Source organism: Macaca thibetana, chromosome 13 (genome assembly GCF_024542745.1).
Source record: "Macaca thibetana thibetana isolate TM-01 chromosome 13, ASM2454274v1, whole genome shotgun sequence".
NCBI classification, from domain to species: Eukaryota; Metazoa; Chordata; class Mammalia; order Primates; family Cercopithecidae; genus Macaca; species Macaca thibetana.
Genome location: NC_065590.1, coordinates 83,486,597 through 83,507,821, shown reverse-complemented (window position 1 = coordinate 83,507,821; position 21,225 = coordinate 83,486,597). Strand labels below are relative to the sequence as shown.

At 35.2% G+C, this 21,225-nt stretch overlaps 1 protein-coding gene across 8 annotated transcripts in view; it reads right to left on the bottom strand.

Annotated features, from left to right (window-relative positions):
* Positions 1–21,225, bottom strand: part of ATAD2B (ATPase family AAA domain containing 2B) — a 174,571-nt gene that overhangs the window by 44,229 nt on the left and 109,117 nt on the right. For all 8 annotated transcript variants that reach the window (XM_050753564.1, XM_050753568.1, XM_050753572.1 and 5 more), the window contains 2 exons: positions 16,277–16,463; positions 4,514–4,699 (listed from right to left, as the gene is read on the bottom strand). In XM_050753564.1, coding sequence (XP_050609521.1) covers positions 4,514–4,699; positions 16,277–16,463 — 373 coding nt within the window. The remainder of the gene's footprint in view (positions 1–4,513; positions 4,700–16,276; positions 16,464–21,225) is intronic.

Sequence of the window (21,225 nt, the reverse complement as noted above, 5' to 3'; positions counted from 1 at the left end):
ATTTGAATTCTATGTGATGATTCAACTCTTAGTTCCTTTTTTCATGCAGTAAACTTTTACTGAGTAATTCCCATGTGTTAGCACTGTGCTAGGAATGGGAGAAGTGATGGGTAGTAACACCTTAAAGAGCTAGTGGTCTAGAGACCAGAGGTTCACAAAGTTTTGGTCTCAGGACCCCAAAAAAGCTTTTATGTATGTGAGCTATATGCATCAATATTTACATATTTTAAATAAACCCATTACATATTAACATTAAAAGAATAAAACATACATTATTTTGAAAAATATGTTTTTCCAAAATATAGAGAGAACATAAAACACACAAAATATAAAACAAAATTTAGTGAGAAAAGTGGCACTGTTTAATCTTACTTTTTTGAGACAGAGTCTCACTCTGTCACCCAGGCTGGAGTGCAGTGGTGCAGTCTTGGCTCACTGCATCCTCCACCTCCCAGGCTTAAGCAATCCTCCCACCTCAGCTTCCTGAATAGCTGGGACTACAGGCACGCGCCACCATACCTAACTGATCTTTGTATTTTTTGTAGAGATGGGTGTTTCGCCATGTTGCCTAGGCTGGTCTTGTACTCCTAGGCTCAAGTGATCCGCTTGCCTTAGCCTTTCAAAGTGCTGGGATTACAGGCATGAGCCACCACACCCAGCCAGCACTGCTTTAAATGTTTTCAATTCTCTTTTGTGTCTGGCTTAATGGAAGACCACTGGATTCTCATTTCTGCTTCTGTATTCAATCTGTTACAATATGTTGTTTGACTGAAGTATATGATGAAAACCCAGACTCAGCAGATATGTAGTTGGAAATGAAACTTGATAATCCCCTGCAAAAGTCTTGGGGACTCCTCAGGGGTCCTTGGACCACACTTTGATAACAGCTGGTCTGGTGCAATGATTTCTGACATTTCTTGATCAAACACCTCATCAGTAAAAAATCTGAAAATATTCCCATCACTATATGCATATTTATTTAAATATACTATTTTGCTAATATACTACTCGGAAATAATATATTATAAACCATATACACATGAAATATACTGTACTATTAAATATACTATTTTGCTATACTATTATTAAATATACTATTAGCAAAACAGTATATTTAAGAGTACGGTATATTTTTTGTGTATATGGTTTATAGTATTATTTATTACAAACCAATACACATGAAATATTTAATACGAAAAATAAAAATGAACAGAAATGCTAATGTTTTTCCCAGGATACTAACGCACTGAGTACAAACTCATTGTGGGGACTATTGAACTACGAGAGACAGATACATACAAAGAGACGCAAGAGAATGTCAAAGAGGTTCTAAAAGATGAACTTGTCACTTTGTCCCCCTAATAAGACACAAATCATGGAAGGACTAATTATTTTGGGGTTTTCTTCTATTTTAAAAATAAGGTAGGGAAACTTCCTTTCTCCTTCATCTGTGAATAATGGGGTTTATTTTCTGATTATAATGGTATTTATTATGGAAGATACAGAAAATAAGACAATAAAAAACTAAAATGACTACAACCTTTATATCCACAGATAATTACTATTAACATTTCTATGTATATCCTTCCAGTTGTATATTTATAAACTGGAATAATATCATACATATTGATTTATTACCTGCATTTTTTAAAACAATACATTTAAACATATTTTCATGACATTAAATTTTCTTTTGTTTTTTGAGACAGGGCCTCACTCTGCTGCCCAGGCTGGAGTACAGTAGCACAACTGTGGTAATAGGCTATTTTTTTCTCTGAGAATTGGTTTTGTACTGCCCACTCTCTACCTCATTTCTTCCATAGATCTGGCAACTTGCTAACCTACAGCTACTTGGTCTACAACTCTCTGTGCTGCTCATTCATTCACCAAATATTTATCAATATGTGCTAAATATTAGAGACTACTATCTTAGCTTGTGACCTAAAGAAAGCAAGCAGGCTAGGTGCAGTGGCTCATGCCTGTAATCCTAGTACTTTGGGAGGCCAAGATGGGCAGATCACCTGAGGTCAGGAGTTCAAGACCACCTGAGGTCAGGAGTTCAGTCTGGCCAACGTGGTGAAACCCCGTCTCTACCAAAATACAAAAATTAGCTGGGTATGATGGCAGGTGTCTGTAATCCCAGCTACTCGGGAGGCTGAGACGGGAGAATCGCTTGAACCTGGGAGACAGTGGTTGCAGTGAGCCAAGATCATGCCACTGCACTCAAGCCTGGGCGGCTAAGTGAGACTCCGTCTCAAAAAAAAGAAAAAAGAAAAAAGAAAAAAGAAAGCAAGCATTCTAATGGTAGACTTGAAATTAAAATGAAAGGCTTAGCTGGACATGGTGGCTCACACCTATAATCCCAGCATTTTGGGAGGCTGAGGCAGGAGGATCGCTTGAGACCAGGAGTCAAGACCAGCCTGGGCAACATAATGAGACTTCGTCTCTACAAAAATAAGTAAACAAATAAAATAAAATGTAAGACTTGGGAACAGAGGAGAATTTCCTACAAGCTATTAGTATAAAACATGTTATATAATCAAAAGAGAATTCCCATAATCTTCAGCCCACAAATATGATATCCATGATAGCTTTAATAACTACTTATAAAGACAAAAGCGAGAGGGAAAGGAGCTGAAATTTCAGAATTCAATGCTGGCAAATTTCTACTATTTTAGATAGTAATTAAGGGTATTGGTAAATAAATACTGAAAAAGTTTACTAGTCAGTAGGCTTTCTGAATCCATTAAAAGTTATGACAACAGTATAACATTGAAAATGTATATGATATAATGTTAGCTTTAAAATACTAAACCAACAGTAAAATTACACTTGCATATGGGCAACAGAAGTAGGCAACATAAAAACTGCTTATCAAGAAGTCAGACTCATAGAACATTTATTTAAAAATTTTTCAACCAATATAGAGGGAAATTTTCAGGGAATATTCTCTATATATTCCCAACTAGAATCCTTATTTATCCCACATTTTAACTCTTTTCTTTCTTTTCATAAAATTATAATAAAACTGAGAAAGAGGATCTAACTTGTAAAGTGGCTCCTAGGTTATATCCAGGTTCAGGCCATTCTTCTAAATCAACTTCAGCTGCATTCCTATTTTATAATACTAATACCAAACATTTAACAGCTCCATAATTTCAAAAGAAATTCACATATACTGTCTCACACCAATGACCCTGTCTGTTATTATCCACATGTCATAGATGAAAATGAAGCAATTATAGGTTAAGTACTTATCTAAGATCAAAAGACTAGTAAGTCAATACCCTGGTTTTTCTAACTCTTGCTACATACAGCATTCTGTTAAACTTTATTGGACTCTATCACAAACATTGTGATTAGTGGTCTTCATATTCTATCAGATACTGAATAATCAAAAATGAATTACTCTACATTTAACGTATTTTCCTTACAAAAAGCAGTAAATTATACAAATCTATTTTAGCAAGATAATGAAAGCTGACACATAAAAGAACTCAGTAAACAAACACTTTAATCATAAAATTCTAAATAATCAAGATTTATATTATAGCATTTAAAACATGTAAATCTTTCATATAAACATCATTCCTACTTTGTCTCCTGGGAAAAATATTTCTAAGCATTTCTAAAGGAGAGTATTTCAAGACCTCGTAAGCTCGGGGTATTAAAACAATTTTTAAAAAATCAATTTCACTCAAGTAAGATGATCTACTAATTTTTTCTGAATCGACTGTGATTTTACCTTAGATATGAACTCAAAGTTAGATTTCTGATTTGAAAAATACGCATATTAGAAATAACGTTCAAGTTAACATGATGCTATCAATGAAAGAGCTGAAAGGTCAAATCTCATCAAATGACCTCACAGATGATAAGGATGAGAAGGATATAACTGATAGTGATATAGCCACAATTGTCTTAGAAAGCTGAGTAACCCTTTTCCAAAATGCTTGAGACTAGATGTGTTTCAGATTTCAAACGTTTTCAGATTTTAAAATATATGCACATATATAATGAGATTATCTTGGGGATGGGACCCAAGTCTAAACAAAATTCATTTAAGTTTCATAAAAACCTTACACACATAACCTGAAGGTAATTTTATACATTTTTAATAATTTTGTGCATGAAACAAAGTTTTGACTGCAACCCATCGAGTGAGGTCAGGTGTCAAATTTTCCATTTGTGGCTTCATGTCAGTACTCAAAGAAGTTTCAGGTTTTGAATTTTTTAATTAGAGATGCTGAATCTGTATATATACATGTCAGGTTCTGTTCTAAGCATAAATTATCTCAATCTTTATAACAACACTGTGGAATACCACTATACCCAAAAAGAAACTAAAACTTAAAACAATAAATAATTTACCTACATCACACAGCTAATAGGCAGTTACACGCAGGATATAAACCCTGACAGTATTGATTTTATAATAATTAAAAGGTATCCAATTTACAGGGTCAACTATTTTAGAACAATAAGGAAAGATAAATACTTAATCAGTTCTTACCTCTTCAGGCAGTTCACTGTACATGGTTTCAGAGGTAGACAATAAAAATATAGGTGAAAATGATGGTATATCTTGTAGCAATGTCAGAAAAGTTGCTCTCACAGTTTCACTGACAGCTTCCCACCAATCTCCAATGTGAGGCATGTAAACAATACTAGGTACTGTTCTTCGAGCTTCACGAAAAATCTGATTAAGGAAAAAAACCAGCATTAAACAACTCAAATTGATTATTCTAAAGTCTACCCAGTAATCTCCAAATATATGAAATGTGTCAGGCCTATTACAGTCATTAGTTTCAGCCTCAAAATTTAAGTTCAAGAAATGATACACAAGCCTTACACAGCTTCAGTCTACCCTTGCTCCACCAAAAAAAAGTACGTTTTGCCCTTTAATTATTCTTATTCAGTATATATTAACAGTGGAAGGTATCAAATTGCTCCACTTATCTAGCATGTAAAGATAATAAAGCAAAATACCACTGTAAAATATGCTGCAAATAAAGAGATAAATATACACCTATGGCACTCATGCGATATCCATAAACTTTACACAAAGAATAACAACACAGCTTACGTTTTTGAGCACCTTGACTAAAATCATACAATATATAAATTAATCATTTTAACCAAGATGTACCACCCTAGAGCTTAAAATTAATGAACTACCTGCTGAACCAGTCATTCACCTCCTCCCATTATCTTAGTTCAATATTTTATAAAATAGTCACAAAATACTCTAACTTACCTAAAGAGCAAATGATTAGCAAAGAGCTCTGGGACACTTCCATTGTTGGAAAATACAAAATGAAGTTTTCCCCAGGTGTTAAAAAGAGTCTTAACCATAGTTTCAATCACGCTCTACCAACACACACCAGTAGGGACCAGCTTGGCTATTAGTAAGCTGCCAAGCTGAATTAATGCCCCTTACTTATTAAGTCGACAGTTTAATATCACACCAACAAATTCTGACATGTTAATAGGACATTTCTCATTATCTTTAACAAGTTGAATTATAAAAATCTTTCTTCCATTTTGAGAATTCTATTCCTAAAATGCTCTACTTATTTTCCCTTATTTTTAACACATTTCAATTAGCCTATGTAATATACAAGATACAGAAATAAGAATTAAGCTGGGCACCGTGGCTCACACCTGTAATCCCAGCACTTTGGGAGGCTGAGACAGGCAGATCACTTGAGGTCAGGAGTTCAAGACCAGCCTGTCCAACATGGTGAAATTCCATCTCTACTAAAAATCCAAAAATTAGCCAGGTGTGGTGGCGCACGCCTGTAGTCCCAGCTACTCAGGAGGCTGAGGCAGGAGAATCGCTTGAACCCAGGAGGCGGAGGTCACAGTGAGCCGAGATCGCACCACTGCACTCTAGCCTGGGAGACAGTGAAACTCCATCTCAAAAAAAAAAAAAAAAAGAAAGAAGAATTTAATATTTAAAATTATTGGGATTATCGGAAACTATCCTAAGAATCAAAAGTATTATTTTTCTTTAATGAGTAAGCTTACCACTTACATACATTTCTTAAATAGTGTATTTTATACAGCTTTCAACCTTCTGTGTAAAATAAAAGATACTGCCAATTGAATAATAAACCAGTTGAAAGAGGCTCAAATAGTAATTGGAAAAAATGTAGATGTTATGATCACTCACATCAAAAGTAATATTTGCTCCTTCCCTTCCTTAATATTTGCATATCCACCAATCCAGAACAGTTGTACAGTACAACTCCTTCAGGACTCTCAAATTTTGACCTTTTCTGCAAACACGTACCCTCCTATCCTGGATCTTGGAAATCCAAGGATTATTTTTTTCCAAAGTTCTTGTAGAAAATTCATAAGAGAAAAACAAGCATAAATATTGGCAAAAGGAAAGCACCATGCAGAAGCACAAAGGCAACTGAGGCATTTATTTAAAAAAAAAAAAATTACATGCCACCCAAATCAGGCATGGTTACATGGAAGACAGTGACCAACTCCTTTTGTCACTTTACAGTTCCCCACTCTGTGCTGGTAAAACAAGAGACAGTCAGCAAAGAAAGAAAGGTGATCATATGAAAGACTAACCAACTATAGGTTACTAAGAAACCTCACAAAGCCAATCACTTAATTCGGCCATGCAAGCTACCACATACATGCCCAGGGTATGAGAGAAGACAGGAAAACATGCCTTTAAAAAAAATGAAATTTTGCCTTTGATTTTAGTACTTCTAGGTTAGATTTTCCAGGAACATGTGCTGAGAACATCTAGCCATTAAAAAATATCAAAGAGGATGAGCAAAGCAACAGAAGGTTAAGTGATAATAATTTGACAGACTCAGAGGTTAACTACAGGTATCTTAACTGTATTTGCAAGGGTGAACTGCATACAATCATCACCAGCTCTAAGAGGTGAGGTTTGTTTTTTCTATTTCTTTTTTTCCTCCAATTGTCTCAAAATTAACATGATACTGAACTCAAATTGAACATGATAGCGTATTGACCCCATTTAAAAATTTAGAAATTTTTCCACATTTCCAAAAAATTTCTTATTTTCATCTCATCTTCTCAAAATCAACAAATTGAACGTGACATCCTACTAGTCCAATAAAAAAAATCTGGAGGCTTTTTACTTCCAAAGCTTTTAGGAAAATGTCCTTCTTGACAAAAAAATTTTTAAACTATATTTGAAAACTTACTGGGGAAAAAAAATCAGGCAAGTCTAAGATGAACATGGAAAAATAAAAAGGCTTCGCCTTTCTGATCTATGAGTGTATAATTACATGAATTGAGAATTAACCTAACTACATGAAATACCACCATCTATGAAATATTTTTGTAATTTTTCTCCTAAGCCTTTAGAGGAAAACCATCCTTAATTTCTAGAAATACTAAAAAGCACTATTAAAACAAGCTTTCTTTTTAATTCCTTGTTCTATGTCATCTCAGAATATTAAAATAAACTTTTATATTTTCTTTAGATCTATAACCAGTCTGTTCTAATTCCCATTTTGTAATAAAAATTCAAAAAGAACAGAGTTTGAGAATAGCATTTAAAAATTCTTAGCATATAAGCAATAGGAAAAAAAAAAGTTTAATCCTAGTATGATTTTTTTCTGCAACATAAAAACAGCTCTTGAGCAGTTTGCTGGTAACTTTTAAAGTGTGGAGTAAAATACACTCTGTGAAATCAAATACCAGATAATTCAGAGTAGAAAAATATAGCCTAGTTTCAATGAAGCGGCAACTGGCTTGGGAACAAGTGATGCCATTTGAGAACTAGAAAAATACTCACCTATAGGGTGTCTTGGATTGGTGGATGTGCAAGGTGTAGTAGAAAACAGAAAAACTGTTATAGAAAAAAAAAAAAAAGACAGTAGGCCAAATTACTGAACCAACCGTTTCAAAATACCTCTGACATGACCAGCACTCTTGCACAAGTAAAATGAACAAACACCAGCATATGTGAACTGTTCATTTTGATTCTTTATTACATTATACTGCATTTCCTTCTGACCTCCTTCTTGCCACAGACATTATAAGGACCTTAGATAACAAATTTTTTAAAAACTTTCTTTATTTAAAAAAAAATCACAAACTACTTCCTCTAAATATTAAAGATATTAAAGGCAAAAATCAGGCCACCGAAGTTAGAAGTAGCCATCCAAGGAAGCAGTCATGATATAAATTGCACTTATAGTTACAAGAGTTCTAATCATCTCAAAAGCTAAACTTTGAAGTCAGCATTTTAGCCATCAAATTAAAATGTTCCATCCATGAAAATTTAGTGTATTTTTAAGAATTTGTAGTCCCACAACAAGCCATTTCCTTTAGAAAGTGAAAACTATACAATTTTTAAACCCAAATGTGAATGAAGCAGAAAGCTCAAAGCCAGTATCACTTTTACCTGCCTAAAGAGGGCAATATAGAAAAGAAACAACTTTAGTCATCAAGAAACTTCCAGAACTTGTCTCAGTCACTTAATAGTATTATAAATATATTAAAATTATAAAACACAGGTAAAAGAAAAATGTTGGGACCTACAACATCCTCAATGTTTATAAAAATTAAAAGGCACTAATAAGTTTAATTCTTTGTGCCATGCTATCAGAAATTATTAAAATAAATAATATCTTTGCATTGCTGGTGGCTTTATTCCATTTTTATCCCTTTACTCTATCTATTTATATTCCCTTTATCTAAGATTTATTGAGAATCTCTTGTGAAAAGAAAGCACTGTCTGGATTCTAAAGATTCAGGATTCAATAAATAAGGTACAAATGTCTTTACATGCACACAAAATAAGCCTGTTATAAAACACATCTGTACTAGTTACTGAACTATGGTAGTAACACAAATTAGCATTTTATGAAAATTAAATCACTTAAATTCTTTTTCTTTTTCTAATATTTTCATTCCCTAAGGACTTCAAGAATTTCAGTAAGTATGATACACTCCAGGTCAGGATAATTTAACTTGTCTACAACTCAAAAAAAAAATCATTTTTTAAGTGTTGCTATGGAAAAACTCAGATACCCATGTGAGCAAACACAAAAGCATCCAAAGTACACACAGACTCCTACAGAGAAATCCAGAAATCTATAAGCACAAACACAAGAGCAACCAAAGTATACACACAGGTAAGTACATTAATGCCTTCAAGCTATTCAACCAAAAAGAATTTCCCCTGGGAAATTCTAGATAACAATTTCTCTCTGGGGAAATAAATGCATTTAAATTTTCATCAAGAAAAGACCTTATTCACCTTTTGAAATTATTCCCAACACCACACAGTACCTAAACTCCAAAGCTTTTCAGACCATATATAAATGCATTAATTGAATCAAACCTGTCTAATAATTAAAAAGATAAAATACAGCACACTTATCAGTCCCTTTTTTCTAAACCAACAATAGAAATATACAGGAGGCAAAAAATTATATTTGAGGATGTCAGAAAAGGAGAATCATAGTTTTGTTTTGTTTTTTAAGAGTGTTAATACCAAAGGTCTTTTACTACCAATATTAACATCTCCTGCCTTGCTGTAGGACTCAATAATTACTTGTGAACTTAAGGGGGCAACCATAAATTTTCCAGGCTATACCAAGGGTTCTCATTCTCCTTCCAAAGCCCTTGGAAGACTGTGAAATGCTCAGTGACATATGTGTGAACACACACACACACACGCACATGCGTGCACATTTGTTTCAGTAATAAATGTTGGACTAATGTCTAGTGACCAGCTAAAGTACTATAGCTCAAAGTGAGAGCTACTGAAAACCTAGAATAGTAATATCTGAGATGCATTTTTACAAAGTACAGATTCCTGGGACTCATTCCAAATTGAGTGAATCACAATCTATGGGCGTGGAGCCAGAAAATCAGAAATTTGTATAAGTACACTCAGGTGATTCTTATGCACACTAAATCTTAAGAAACAATAAGAAAAACATTGCTTTTAATATAGTAGACACTAACTCTGTCATTTTTTACTCCAACTGATGATATTAATCAATAGCTGAGTCCGTCAGAAGGAGAAAAGAAAGTTCTGTCACGTATATTCCTGTGCATGTATGTTTTAAAGGACAGACATAAAATGAAACATGATCCCCACAATACAAAAAATACCAAGTAGGGGTCTCCCACCTTACCACATATATACATACGGCCCTTTAAAAGTGATTTAAGATTCCCTTTAAGACTGCCTTTCATGTTCATGTTACACTACTAAATACCAAACTTAATTGATATTAGGTATTTTAGAGCCTGGGGAAAAGAGAAAATATGCAAGAATAACTTACCAGACTAAACCCTTATATTACACATCGATCTAGAGAGAGAACTCTGAGTACAGGAGGACTAGCTCCCAAGAAAGGTGAAGCAAAAAGGAAGAAATGAAAAGGAATACAGAAGAAAAGATAATCTTTTTCAATCTTTCCAGTGTTTCACCACCTGACTCATGCACTCTCTTTCCTACAGCTTTTGTACCCACTTATAACCTGGTTTGCCAACCTCTACCAATTATTTTAAAATTCCTCTTACATTACATAACAGCTTCTTTTTGCAGAATTTGTTAGCAAAGACAGTGTTATATTTATGAATGTAAAATAATTTTAAATATGCACTTAAGACACATATAATCACAGATTAGCCAAGACATCCGGTCTCTGGCCAGTGTTGCAGATAGAGTGTGGGTGTCTGCTACCACGACTGCACTTCATTGCTCAGGTCCTGGCAGACTGACTATCCAGGAGGAGTCACTCTAGAGTAAGCTCGACTTCTAACCCAGAAGCTCTTAGGTATACACTGAAAAGATGAGAAGCCTTAATGTACTAGAGAAAGTGAAATACGACCAAAATGATAGTGAGTTTTTGTTGTTTTTCACTATCAAGTGACACCTCTCTCCTTCCCACCAAAACAAAACAGTAGTAAAAGACAAGAAGTGTACAAGAGACCAGAGGATGTAGAATTCAAAGTTGGCCAAGCAGGATTCTGAAAGACGCCATGAAAAACATCAGAAAAAAGAAAAGAAAAAAAAAAAAAAAAAAAACCCTGTAACATCAATATATAGTTCACTACAATGCTTCCTAAGTGTTTCCTTACCTTTACTTAAATAACATTAAACCAGTAATGTTTGTGAATATATATACAAATTAGCCATAAGGAACAACTATAAACAAAAATAAAAAAACCTTTCTCACTTTGAAAATATTTCTCTTGGCCGGGCTCAGAGGCGCACGCCTAGATTACAACCAGCACTTTGGGAGGCAAAGGCAGGTGGATCACCTGAGGTCAGGAGTTCGAAACTAGCCTGACCAACATGGTGAAACCCCGTCTGTACTAAAAATACAAAAATTAGCTGGGCATGGTGGCGGGTGCCTATAATCCCACCTACTAGGGAGGCTTAGGCAGGAGAATCGCTTGAACCTGGAAGGTGGAGGTTGCAGTGAGCCGAGATCACGCCATTGTACTCCAGCCCAGACAACAAGAGCAAAACCCTGTCCCAAAAAAAAAAGAAAGAAAAAAAAGAAAGAAAAGAAAATATTTCTCTTTTAAAGTGATTTTTCTCATCTTTAGTTTGCTTGATATAGTCAAATAAAAACTTCAAAAAAGAGAATTTTCAAAACAATATAGCATAAACTAAAAAGGCAAAGTTCACACATTTTCCAATCTTCCAGAGTCCTTCTCCCCAAGTCAAAGCAACCATATTAACATTTTTGGGGGATACTTGCTTTTTTCACTAATGTCATCTTCATTTTTCCGAATCAGCCCATGTAAATCTACATCATTCGTGTTAACGGCTAGACAGTATTCCTCTGTATGTCAAGATACACCATAACTAATTTTAGCTGGTCCCACGTGAAGGGATATTCAGTTTGTTTGCCTTTGTGTTTTGTGTGGCAATTACACATGACACCGTGATAAATATACTTGTTCATTTAGCATTGAATACTTGTAGCTAACATATCTTTAGGAAAAATTCCTAAACATAGAATTTCTGGGTCAAAGGGTATATGTACTTGAAATGTTATTTTCTTTTCTCACACTACACCAATGTGGTACTTGAAATTTTAAAAGACGGTGCCAGATTACACTCCAAAAACATCAAATAAATTTACATTTCCACTAAGTAAGTATGAGCATTCCACATCTCCAACGGGGCATTATCAAGCTTTTAAAAAAACACACACACAAATCTGATACTTTATTTTCACTTAAGTGAAGCTTAGAATCTTTTCACATTTGTTATTGGTTGCTTTTTCTTTTCCCCCATAAATATCATGTTTCTACTTTGCCAATTTTTATATTAGATTGCTATTCTTTCTTCTTACTGATTTTAAGGCATTTGTCCATATTTAGGAAACCTGTTCTCAACATACCTGCTACAAATATACTTTTTCCCAGACTATATCTATTAATTTAAGGAATGCTTTCTGTCATGTGTAATTTAAAATTTTATATAATCAAATTCCTTCATATCTTTATGTTTTCTAGCTTTTGTGCATTGCTTAGAAATTACTTTCACACATAAGATAATAAATACACTGACCTTGTGAATTTTTCCAGTACTTTTATAGTTCCACTGACCAAGTCGAGTTCATTTTGGGCTATAGAAAAAGGTAGGAAATCCTAGTTTTATTTTGTTTTGCTTTTTCCCCTATTGGAGGAACTTGCTAGTTTTCCAAGACCATTTGGTAAATAATCCATTTCTTCCATCTACTGATATGAAATGTCATCGCCATTGTGGTCATCACCATTAAATTCTACTTATACAAAAGTCTAAGCATGAATTGTCTCTTCTAATACTTTTGTCTATTCTTGCACAGGCACACATTCTTTATTACTGTAACTCTATTACACCCTTAAAATTTTGGTAGGGCCCCCAATGACACTTTTTCCTCTAGAATTCTCCTTGCTAGTCTCATACTTATTTTCTAGAAGAAACACAGAACTCTTTTTTTTAACTTCTCTCCCTAAGTCTTGAGGAGATTATAATTGGAACTTAATTTATACATTAATTTAGGAAAAAAACCTCACAGTCTTTGAATTTAAAGCCTTACCATTTAGTTGTAAGCAGTAGCAGTGGCAGCAACGGTAGTAGAAATAAGCATGAATATAACTAACTTTCATTGAGGACTATATGTCAAGCGTATTTGATAACCTCATGGTGTCATCTCTGTTTCACAGATGAGAAAATTAAGGCTCAGAGTGTTAAGCTACTTGCCCAAGGTCACAACCACAACTGAGATTTTAGTCTGCATAATTTGACTTGAGTCTACACTCTGAATTAAATAAGTTTAACACAGTAATTACACACAAGGTGTGCTTCTTCCTCTAAAGCTCCACATATTAACACATTATCATTAGTATGAAAACACCATAAGTATTCTAGCCAGGCATGGCTCTCTCTACGAAGATGGCACTGTGAAGTATTCACTGAGATATGCCCATCCCAAATCCCCAGACTTTCTTGTTCCTATATAGTGGTTCACTCCCAATGCAGAGATCTGCAGCAATGATCAGATCATGGGAGCTGAGAGTAAGAGGTGATGAGAATATTGACATTTAATTGATATCTTAAGCAGAGAAACCATCTAAACTTTGCTATTTCTTAATATAAAGATTAATAGTAGTGTGTACACACACATGCACACACATACACACACTAGAAGTACATTCACATATGGAGTTGAATGCTCAACAGGTTTTTAACTGCCCAAATACATTTGAAATTTATCTATGTAGAACATTCCAACCCTCCTGCCTCAAAAGAGTCGATCAGAAGACTGAAGATAACAAACAGAATTCTTGGCTTTTGGTTTACCAAATAAGCTTCTGAGTTCTCAAGGTAGAGATTTTAGTTTGAGACAACCAAATTTTGAAGTCTACAAGCTTGGTTTGAGACCGAAATGCCAAATCTCTACAGCTATATTTACGTCTTTGGGAGGCCAAGGAGGGCGGATCACGAGGTCAGCAGATCGAGGCCATCCTGGCTAACATGGTGAAACACCGTCTCTACTAAAAATACAAAAAATTAGCTGGGCATGGTGGCACGTGCCTGTAGTCTGAGCTACTCGGGGGGCTTAGGCAGGAGAATCGCTTGAACCCTGGAGGCGGAGGTTGCAGTGAGCTGAAATGGCGCCACTGCACTCCAGCCTGGGCAACAGAGTGTGACTCCGTCTCAAAAAACAAACAAACAAACAAACATATATTTACTTTAGGGATATGGGAAGAATACAAGAGACTAGCCCACCTCTGGCCTCCTTAATAAAGATGGCTTCCTCCCCCCGCCAAGAAGAAGACTGATGATACTATGAAAGGCAGAGAGCATTCCTAGCGGGAGGCTTCTCTGGCCTTTGGGTTGGCAAACAAACAAACAAGCTATGTCTTTCATATAGTCAACTGTCCCCCTCAGCAACTTTTAGTTTTCTTCTCATAGTCCCTTCATACTGTTTCTGCTAATTCTTAGGTAAACTTAGTTGCTATTTTAATTGGGACCTCTTCTTCTATTATATTTCTAACATTATAGTATTTATAAGAGAAAAGTATCATTTTAAAACATTAACTTTGAAAGTGTCCACCTTACGGAATTCCTTTATTGTCTTTCATCATTCTTTAGTTGACACTGTAAGTTTTCCATATAATTAATCATATCATAGGCAAATGCTTACAAATTCAATGTATCCTTTCCAATACTTGTATCTCTCAATGTCTAACTGAATTAATCTTACATGCTTTAGTAATGTTATATTACTCTTTTGTTGCGCTACTAGATTTCATTTGTAATAGTTTCTTTGTGATCATTGCTTAAATGAGATTGGCCTACAGTTTTATTTTGTATTTCCCTGAAAGATGTGATATTGTTGGTTTTGCCAATTTCATAGCTTTCCTCCTATTCCTATGCCTTGGAACAGTTCGACTAGCATTAAAATGATCTTATCCTTTAAGATTAAAATAATTCACCTGTGAAACCATCTATGTTTAATGGCTTTAAGATACGTGCTGAATTTCTTCTTCCACAGTGATTTTAGATTCTCTCCTCTCTGGGGTCAATTTTGTTGATTTATATTTTTCTACTAAATCATTTGGGTTTATTTTAAATGGTACTGAGTAATTCTCTTACTTGCATACAACCTGCAGTAATTTTGTCTCTCTAAAAAGAAAAATACGAGTAAATATATAAATCAACATTATTGGAAAACACATCCAGGATGAGTTAAATGTGTCAAACTGGGAGCAAAATACTGGAGGATAGCATTTAATTCAGGGGTTTTGGAAAGAAACCTTTAAATAGGGCTTTAAAAGTGATAAAGTGCTGGTAGGGTGTTCATATCCAGAGACTGTGAGTAAAAGACAAACTAAATCAATACTACTATGAATTGTTTAAAAAATGCATATTTCTTGCTACAATGTAGGAAATGGCCAATTATAGTATATGTATTATTTGGAAAACGTAACTGGGAAAAAAACAACAAAATTGTGTGAAATGTTTTAAGTGTTACTACTCCAGTTATCTAACTCTAAAAGTAGGCTAAGTAGCAAACTACAAAGTGGCATTCCTTTCTCTAATTTATTTATTTGAAACACTATTATTCAAACATTTAATGACCACTATCAGCTGGACACCGTGTCAGAGTTACAGAAATGGCTTAGATATGGTTCCTTAGCTCAAAAAATGTATTACCCTCATCCCTAGTTTCAATATGATATAATATATCCATGGTTATATATAACAACCTCAAGAAATATAAACAGCCCCACTAGAACTTTGCTTCACAAACCAGTAAATATAAAATAATTGAAAGTCAAATATCAAACACACAACTATCAACACAAATATCTATAATTTTTGAACAGCTATCACTATTCTAATATGAATATTAAATTCTGATATCTCAAACTGGATATCATTTCCCTTTCTGTGATAAGGCTCTAAGAAAAGACAAAAGTCTGAAACTGCTGTGAGACCACAGCTTTGAACAGAGGGTCAGAAAAAGGCAAAATAAACTCCCTTTCTACATACAATGCATAATGAAACAGGGTATTAAAATTTCAGTAAGGAAGATCATGAGAAAGACAATGAGCTCACCTAAAAAACTGTATGCATCAAAAGGATCCTTTACACTAATACTAGAATGCTAATGAATAACCAACAAAAAGTTAATATTCATACCATACTCTGAAAAATCTTATCTGTAAACACTACACACTAGAAATATTACCAAAATATAAGCAATAAGAAAGTCAGAAGTGCTCTGATGTGATACAAACCTACCTGTGCACATGATTCCTCAGGTGTTTTGGCACTAACTGAATAAAGTGCTGGGAGATCTAGTCTATGCACAGAGAATCTTTCTAGAGTGTGCAAAAGTGCTGGAGCAAGGTGAGAAGTTTGACCTGAGCCCCGTTCTCCAGATAGCAGTAAGCGTGGCCTGTATGAGGTTGGCTGATGATACGGTGACCTGTAATACATGTAAGACACAATTATTTCAAAATCATACATTCTGAAGATAAATATGAAATATCAGGCAAAATTTTTACATTAAAACAATTTAACTCAAAATTAACAGAACTTTCCTATATTATTTTAGTACAGTGATTTATTTTTTCATTAATTATGGTTTTAAAATGTTGGTATCTCTGACCATATTAATAACCAAGATATAAAGGTATAAAATCCACTTTACGGGCCCGGTGTGGCAGCTCACGCCTGTAATCCTAGTGCTTTGGGAGGCCAAGGCTGGCAGATCACCTGAGGTCAGGAGTTCAAGACCAGCCTGGCCAACATGGTAAAACCCTGTCTCTACTAAAAATACAAAAATTAGCTGGTTGTGGTGGGAGGCATCTGTAATCCCAGCTACTTGGGAGGCTGAGGCAGGAGAATCACTTGAACCCGGGAGGCGGAGGTTGCAGTGTGTTGAGATTGCACCACTGCACTCCAGCCTGGGCAACAAGAGCAAAACTCTACCTAAACAAACAAACAAATAATGAAATAAATCCACTTGGTATTCCTGCTATCATACCATATATATTAACTTGAAGATGCATTAAACTCCAGTATCATTTGGTTATTAATTATTCAAGGTTAAATGTTAGGAATCTCACTTTTTGACAAAGAGGTAGATCTGAAGATTATTCCAAATGCAGGACTCAATTAATAGGCAGGGCCTTTAGGAGGTGATTAAGTCATGAGCGGTCAGCCCTCATGAATGGATTAGTTATATTATCAAAGGGCTTGATAATAAAACTAGCTAGCTAGTCCCTTCAATCCCTTCTGCCATGTGAAGACATTACTGGTCACCTCCAGAGGAAGCAGTGCTCAAGGTATCATCTTAGAGGCAGAAACCAAGCCCTCACCAGACACCAAATCTGCCAGAGCCTTGATCTTAGACTTTCAGCCTCCATAACTGTGTATAAATTTATGTTGTTATGTTCTCACTCATAAGTGGGAGCTGAACAATGAGAACACATGGACACAGGGAGGGGAACATCACACACCGGGGCCTGTCTCGGGGTGGGAGACCAGGGGAGGGATAGATAGCATCAGGAGAAATACCTAATGCAGATAATGGGTTGATGGGTGCTGCAAACCACCTTGGTAGGTGTATACCTACGTAACAAACCTGCACATTCTGCACATGTATCCCAAAACTTAAAGTATAATAAAAATAACTAAATAAATTTAGGTTGTTTATAAATTACTCTGTTTAAGGTATTTTGTTATAGCAGCAGGAACAAACTAAAACAATCACAATTTTTAAAATAACAAATATATATAAACTTCTTCCAACACATATTATTTCTGTAACAACAAAAACTAACTGTTCCTACCCTGACAGATGACATCTAAAGCCCCATACCAGAGAAGGAAAATATATTAAACCAAACTTGAACTTGTCATTTCGAGATTCTACAGCACCATTAAAATAACAAATGAAACAAAGTTTACTCTCACTGTGGGTAGTCCTAGACATTCTAAGGCAATACAATAAGAATAAAGCAAATCTAAAATGGAACGAATAGAAAGCAATAAAGGAAAAAATTGACACCTCTAAAGCATATGATTATGTAGTAGCAAATCCAAGAAATCAACCAAAAACTGTCAGAATCTACAAGCAAAGTAACAAGACAGAAGAAATAGAAAAATCAATAGATTTCCTAAACACCATCAATAACCAATGTAAAAAAGGAAAGGAGATCCTATTCACTGCAAAAAAATAAAAAAATTAAAAGGTAAAACAAGCATTATCAAATTATAGTCTTAGCAAGAAAAGAGTAAAACTGAGCCTGAACACAAAGACTAACTATATAAAGACCTCAATTCTTCCTAATCCATTTACTTTTTCATTTTATACGCATAGGATTTTCAAGTTGAAATCCCAAAAGAATTTTTGGGAGGAGGGGAGTTTCAACTTATTCACAACTTTAACTGAAAGAATAATCAAGTAAGAACATCGAGAAAACTTTTTAAAAACATGCTACCACCTGGGCGAGGTGGTTCACGCCTGTAATCCCAGCACTTTGGGCGGCTGAGGCTGGTAGATCACGAGGTCAGGAGATTGAGGCCATCTTGGCTAATACAGTGAAACCCCGTCTCTACTAAAAATACAAAAAATTAGCTGAGCATGGTGGCACGTGCCTGTAGTCCCAGCTACTCAGAAGGCTGAGGCAGGAGAATCATTTGAACCTGGGAGGCAGAGGTTGCAGTGAGCCGAGATCGCGCCACTGCGACAGAGCGAGACTCAGTCTCAAAAAAAAAAGCTTCCAATTTTAATGCATTCAAACATGTTTTAGTAACAAGCACTTCACAGAGATTTCTTGTTCAATTTTCTTAACAATTCTGTGAAACACATAGTTTCATTTTATTAAACAGATAAGAAACCAGGGTGCGTGGAGGTTAGCTATAAAGTTGTATAACCAGATAGAAGAGTTCAAATTGTCATTCAAGCCCATTTGACAGCAAAGCCCAGGTTCTGAACTCATTATGTTAAGATGTGTCCTACTTTATACTGAAACACATTATAGAATAACAATTAATAGAATGTAGAATACACCAAAGAAACAGAATTAAACATAAAAGGCAGCCTAGGAAATGATTAATCGTAATCATTATATGAAGGAATTTCATATAAAATGAAATAATGTATATGCATATAAATGTATAATACTTTATATGAATAAAATAGTTATGATTCATAGTATAATTCATATAAAATATTTTATTATTTTATACTATAAGATAATATGAATTATAATATATAATATATACATTTATAGTAATATAAATTTATAAAATTTATAAGAATTTGTATTTTCTTATATGAAATAATTTCATATAAGAAAAGAATCATAAAAAACAAATGAGGGCAACACAGTGGCTCACACCTGTAATCCCAGCACTTGGGAGATTCAGGTAGGCAGATCATTTGAGCCCAGGTGTTCTGAGACAAGCCTGGGCAACATGGCAAAACCCCATCTCTACAAAAAATTTAAAAACAAAAAAATCAGCCAGGCTTGGTGGTGTGCACCTGTAGTCCCAGCCACCAGGAGGCTGAGGTGGGAGGATCACATGTGTCCAGGAAGTCAAGGCTGCGGTGAGCCATGATGGTGCAACTGCACCCCAGCCAGGGTGACAGAGTGAGACCTTATCTCGAAAAATAAAATAAAAAGAACAGAAATGGATGATAAAATAAACGTTTAAAAACGGAGGAGTCAGGTCATTTCATAGCATAAGCAAAATGAATTCTAACACAAAATTTAAATTAAAAGATTCACATATTTTTAATTCATAATAATCTAAAAACGTCTGTAGCTCAAAAATTATAATCTGAACCAAACAGTAAACAACCAAATGGCATAAAGAATTTGTCATACAGCAGGGCACGGTAGCACGTGCCTGTAATCCCAGCTACTTGGGAGGCTGAGTTGGGAGGATGACTTGAGCTCAGGAGTTCAAGACGCCTGGGCAACACAGAGATCCCATCTGAAAAAAAAAAATTGATAGAGAAAGCATAAAAAGAAAATTTAATAAAAAGAATTTGTCATAAACAGGAATGGTTCTTAATGTATAAAGAGTTTATATGCATAGTTTTTTTAAAAAACCTCCATGGGCAAAGGACGAAAACAGACAATTCAAAAAGAAAATAGAAACAGGAAACTTTTTAAAATGTTTATTTAATTATATAACTATAGAATGTCTCCCATGCTGAATGCCTTAGCCCTAAGTATCAAACAATACCAGTGTTGTCATAGAGCATATAATTGAGTGGTATTTAGTAAAAAAGTTAATACACAAATTACCATAATTCAATGTGATTAGTAAGTGGTACTGTTTAAGTACACAGTGCTATGGAAGATACCAATTAGAGACTCATAGAAGGCATTCCTGGAAAACTGTTACCAAGACAGAAACCCAACAGACTGGAGGTACAAGAGATGAATTCCAAGACTGCAAAACAGGATGCGCAAAGGACCAAAGGTTAAAAAGAACATGGCTCTTTGGGGTAACTGATACAGTTCATATAGCCAGTTTTGGTTTTGTTTGTTTGTTTGTTTATTTTGAAGTACTGGGGACAAGTTGTGGAGGGTGCGGTAAAGGTACTAGGGTGGGGAGAGAAAAAGGAAGGTAAGTTAGACTACGAAGGGCTACAAGGGTTTTGTAAGCCATGTTAAAAGTTTGGAATGTGGCCGGGCACGGTGGCTTACGCCCGTAATCCCAACACTTTGGGAGGCCAAGGCGGGCAGATCACGAGGTCAAGAGATCGAGACCATCCTGGCCAACATGGTGAAACCCCGTCTCTACTAAAAATACAAAAAAATTAGCCAGGCGTGGTAGCAGACACCTGTAGTACCAGCTACTCGGGAGGCTGAGGCAGGAGAATGGTGTGAACCCGGGAGACACAGCTTGCAGTGAGCCAAGATCGCGCCACTGCACTCCACCCTGGGCAACAGAGCAAGACTCCGTCTCAAAAAAATAAAAATAAAAGTTTGGAATGTGTACTGAAGACAATGGGGAAGCACTAAGATACTTTAGAGCAGCAAGATAATCATATACAAGTTTAGGGCAGATAACTCTATCTCAGCATGTCAGTATGGGAAAGGGTTTTGAAAGAAGGCAAATGAGAGAAAAGATAATCAGGCATCTGCTATAGTAACCCAAGCATGAGATGTGAATGACAGTTCAACAAGAATAGTGTTAGAGGAAGAAGGAATAGCCTGCAATGA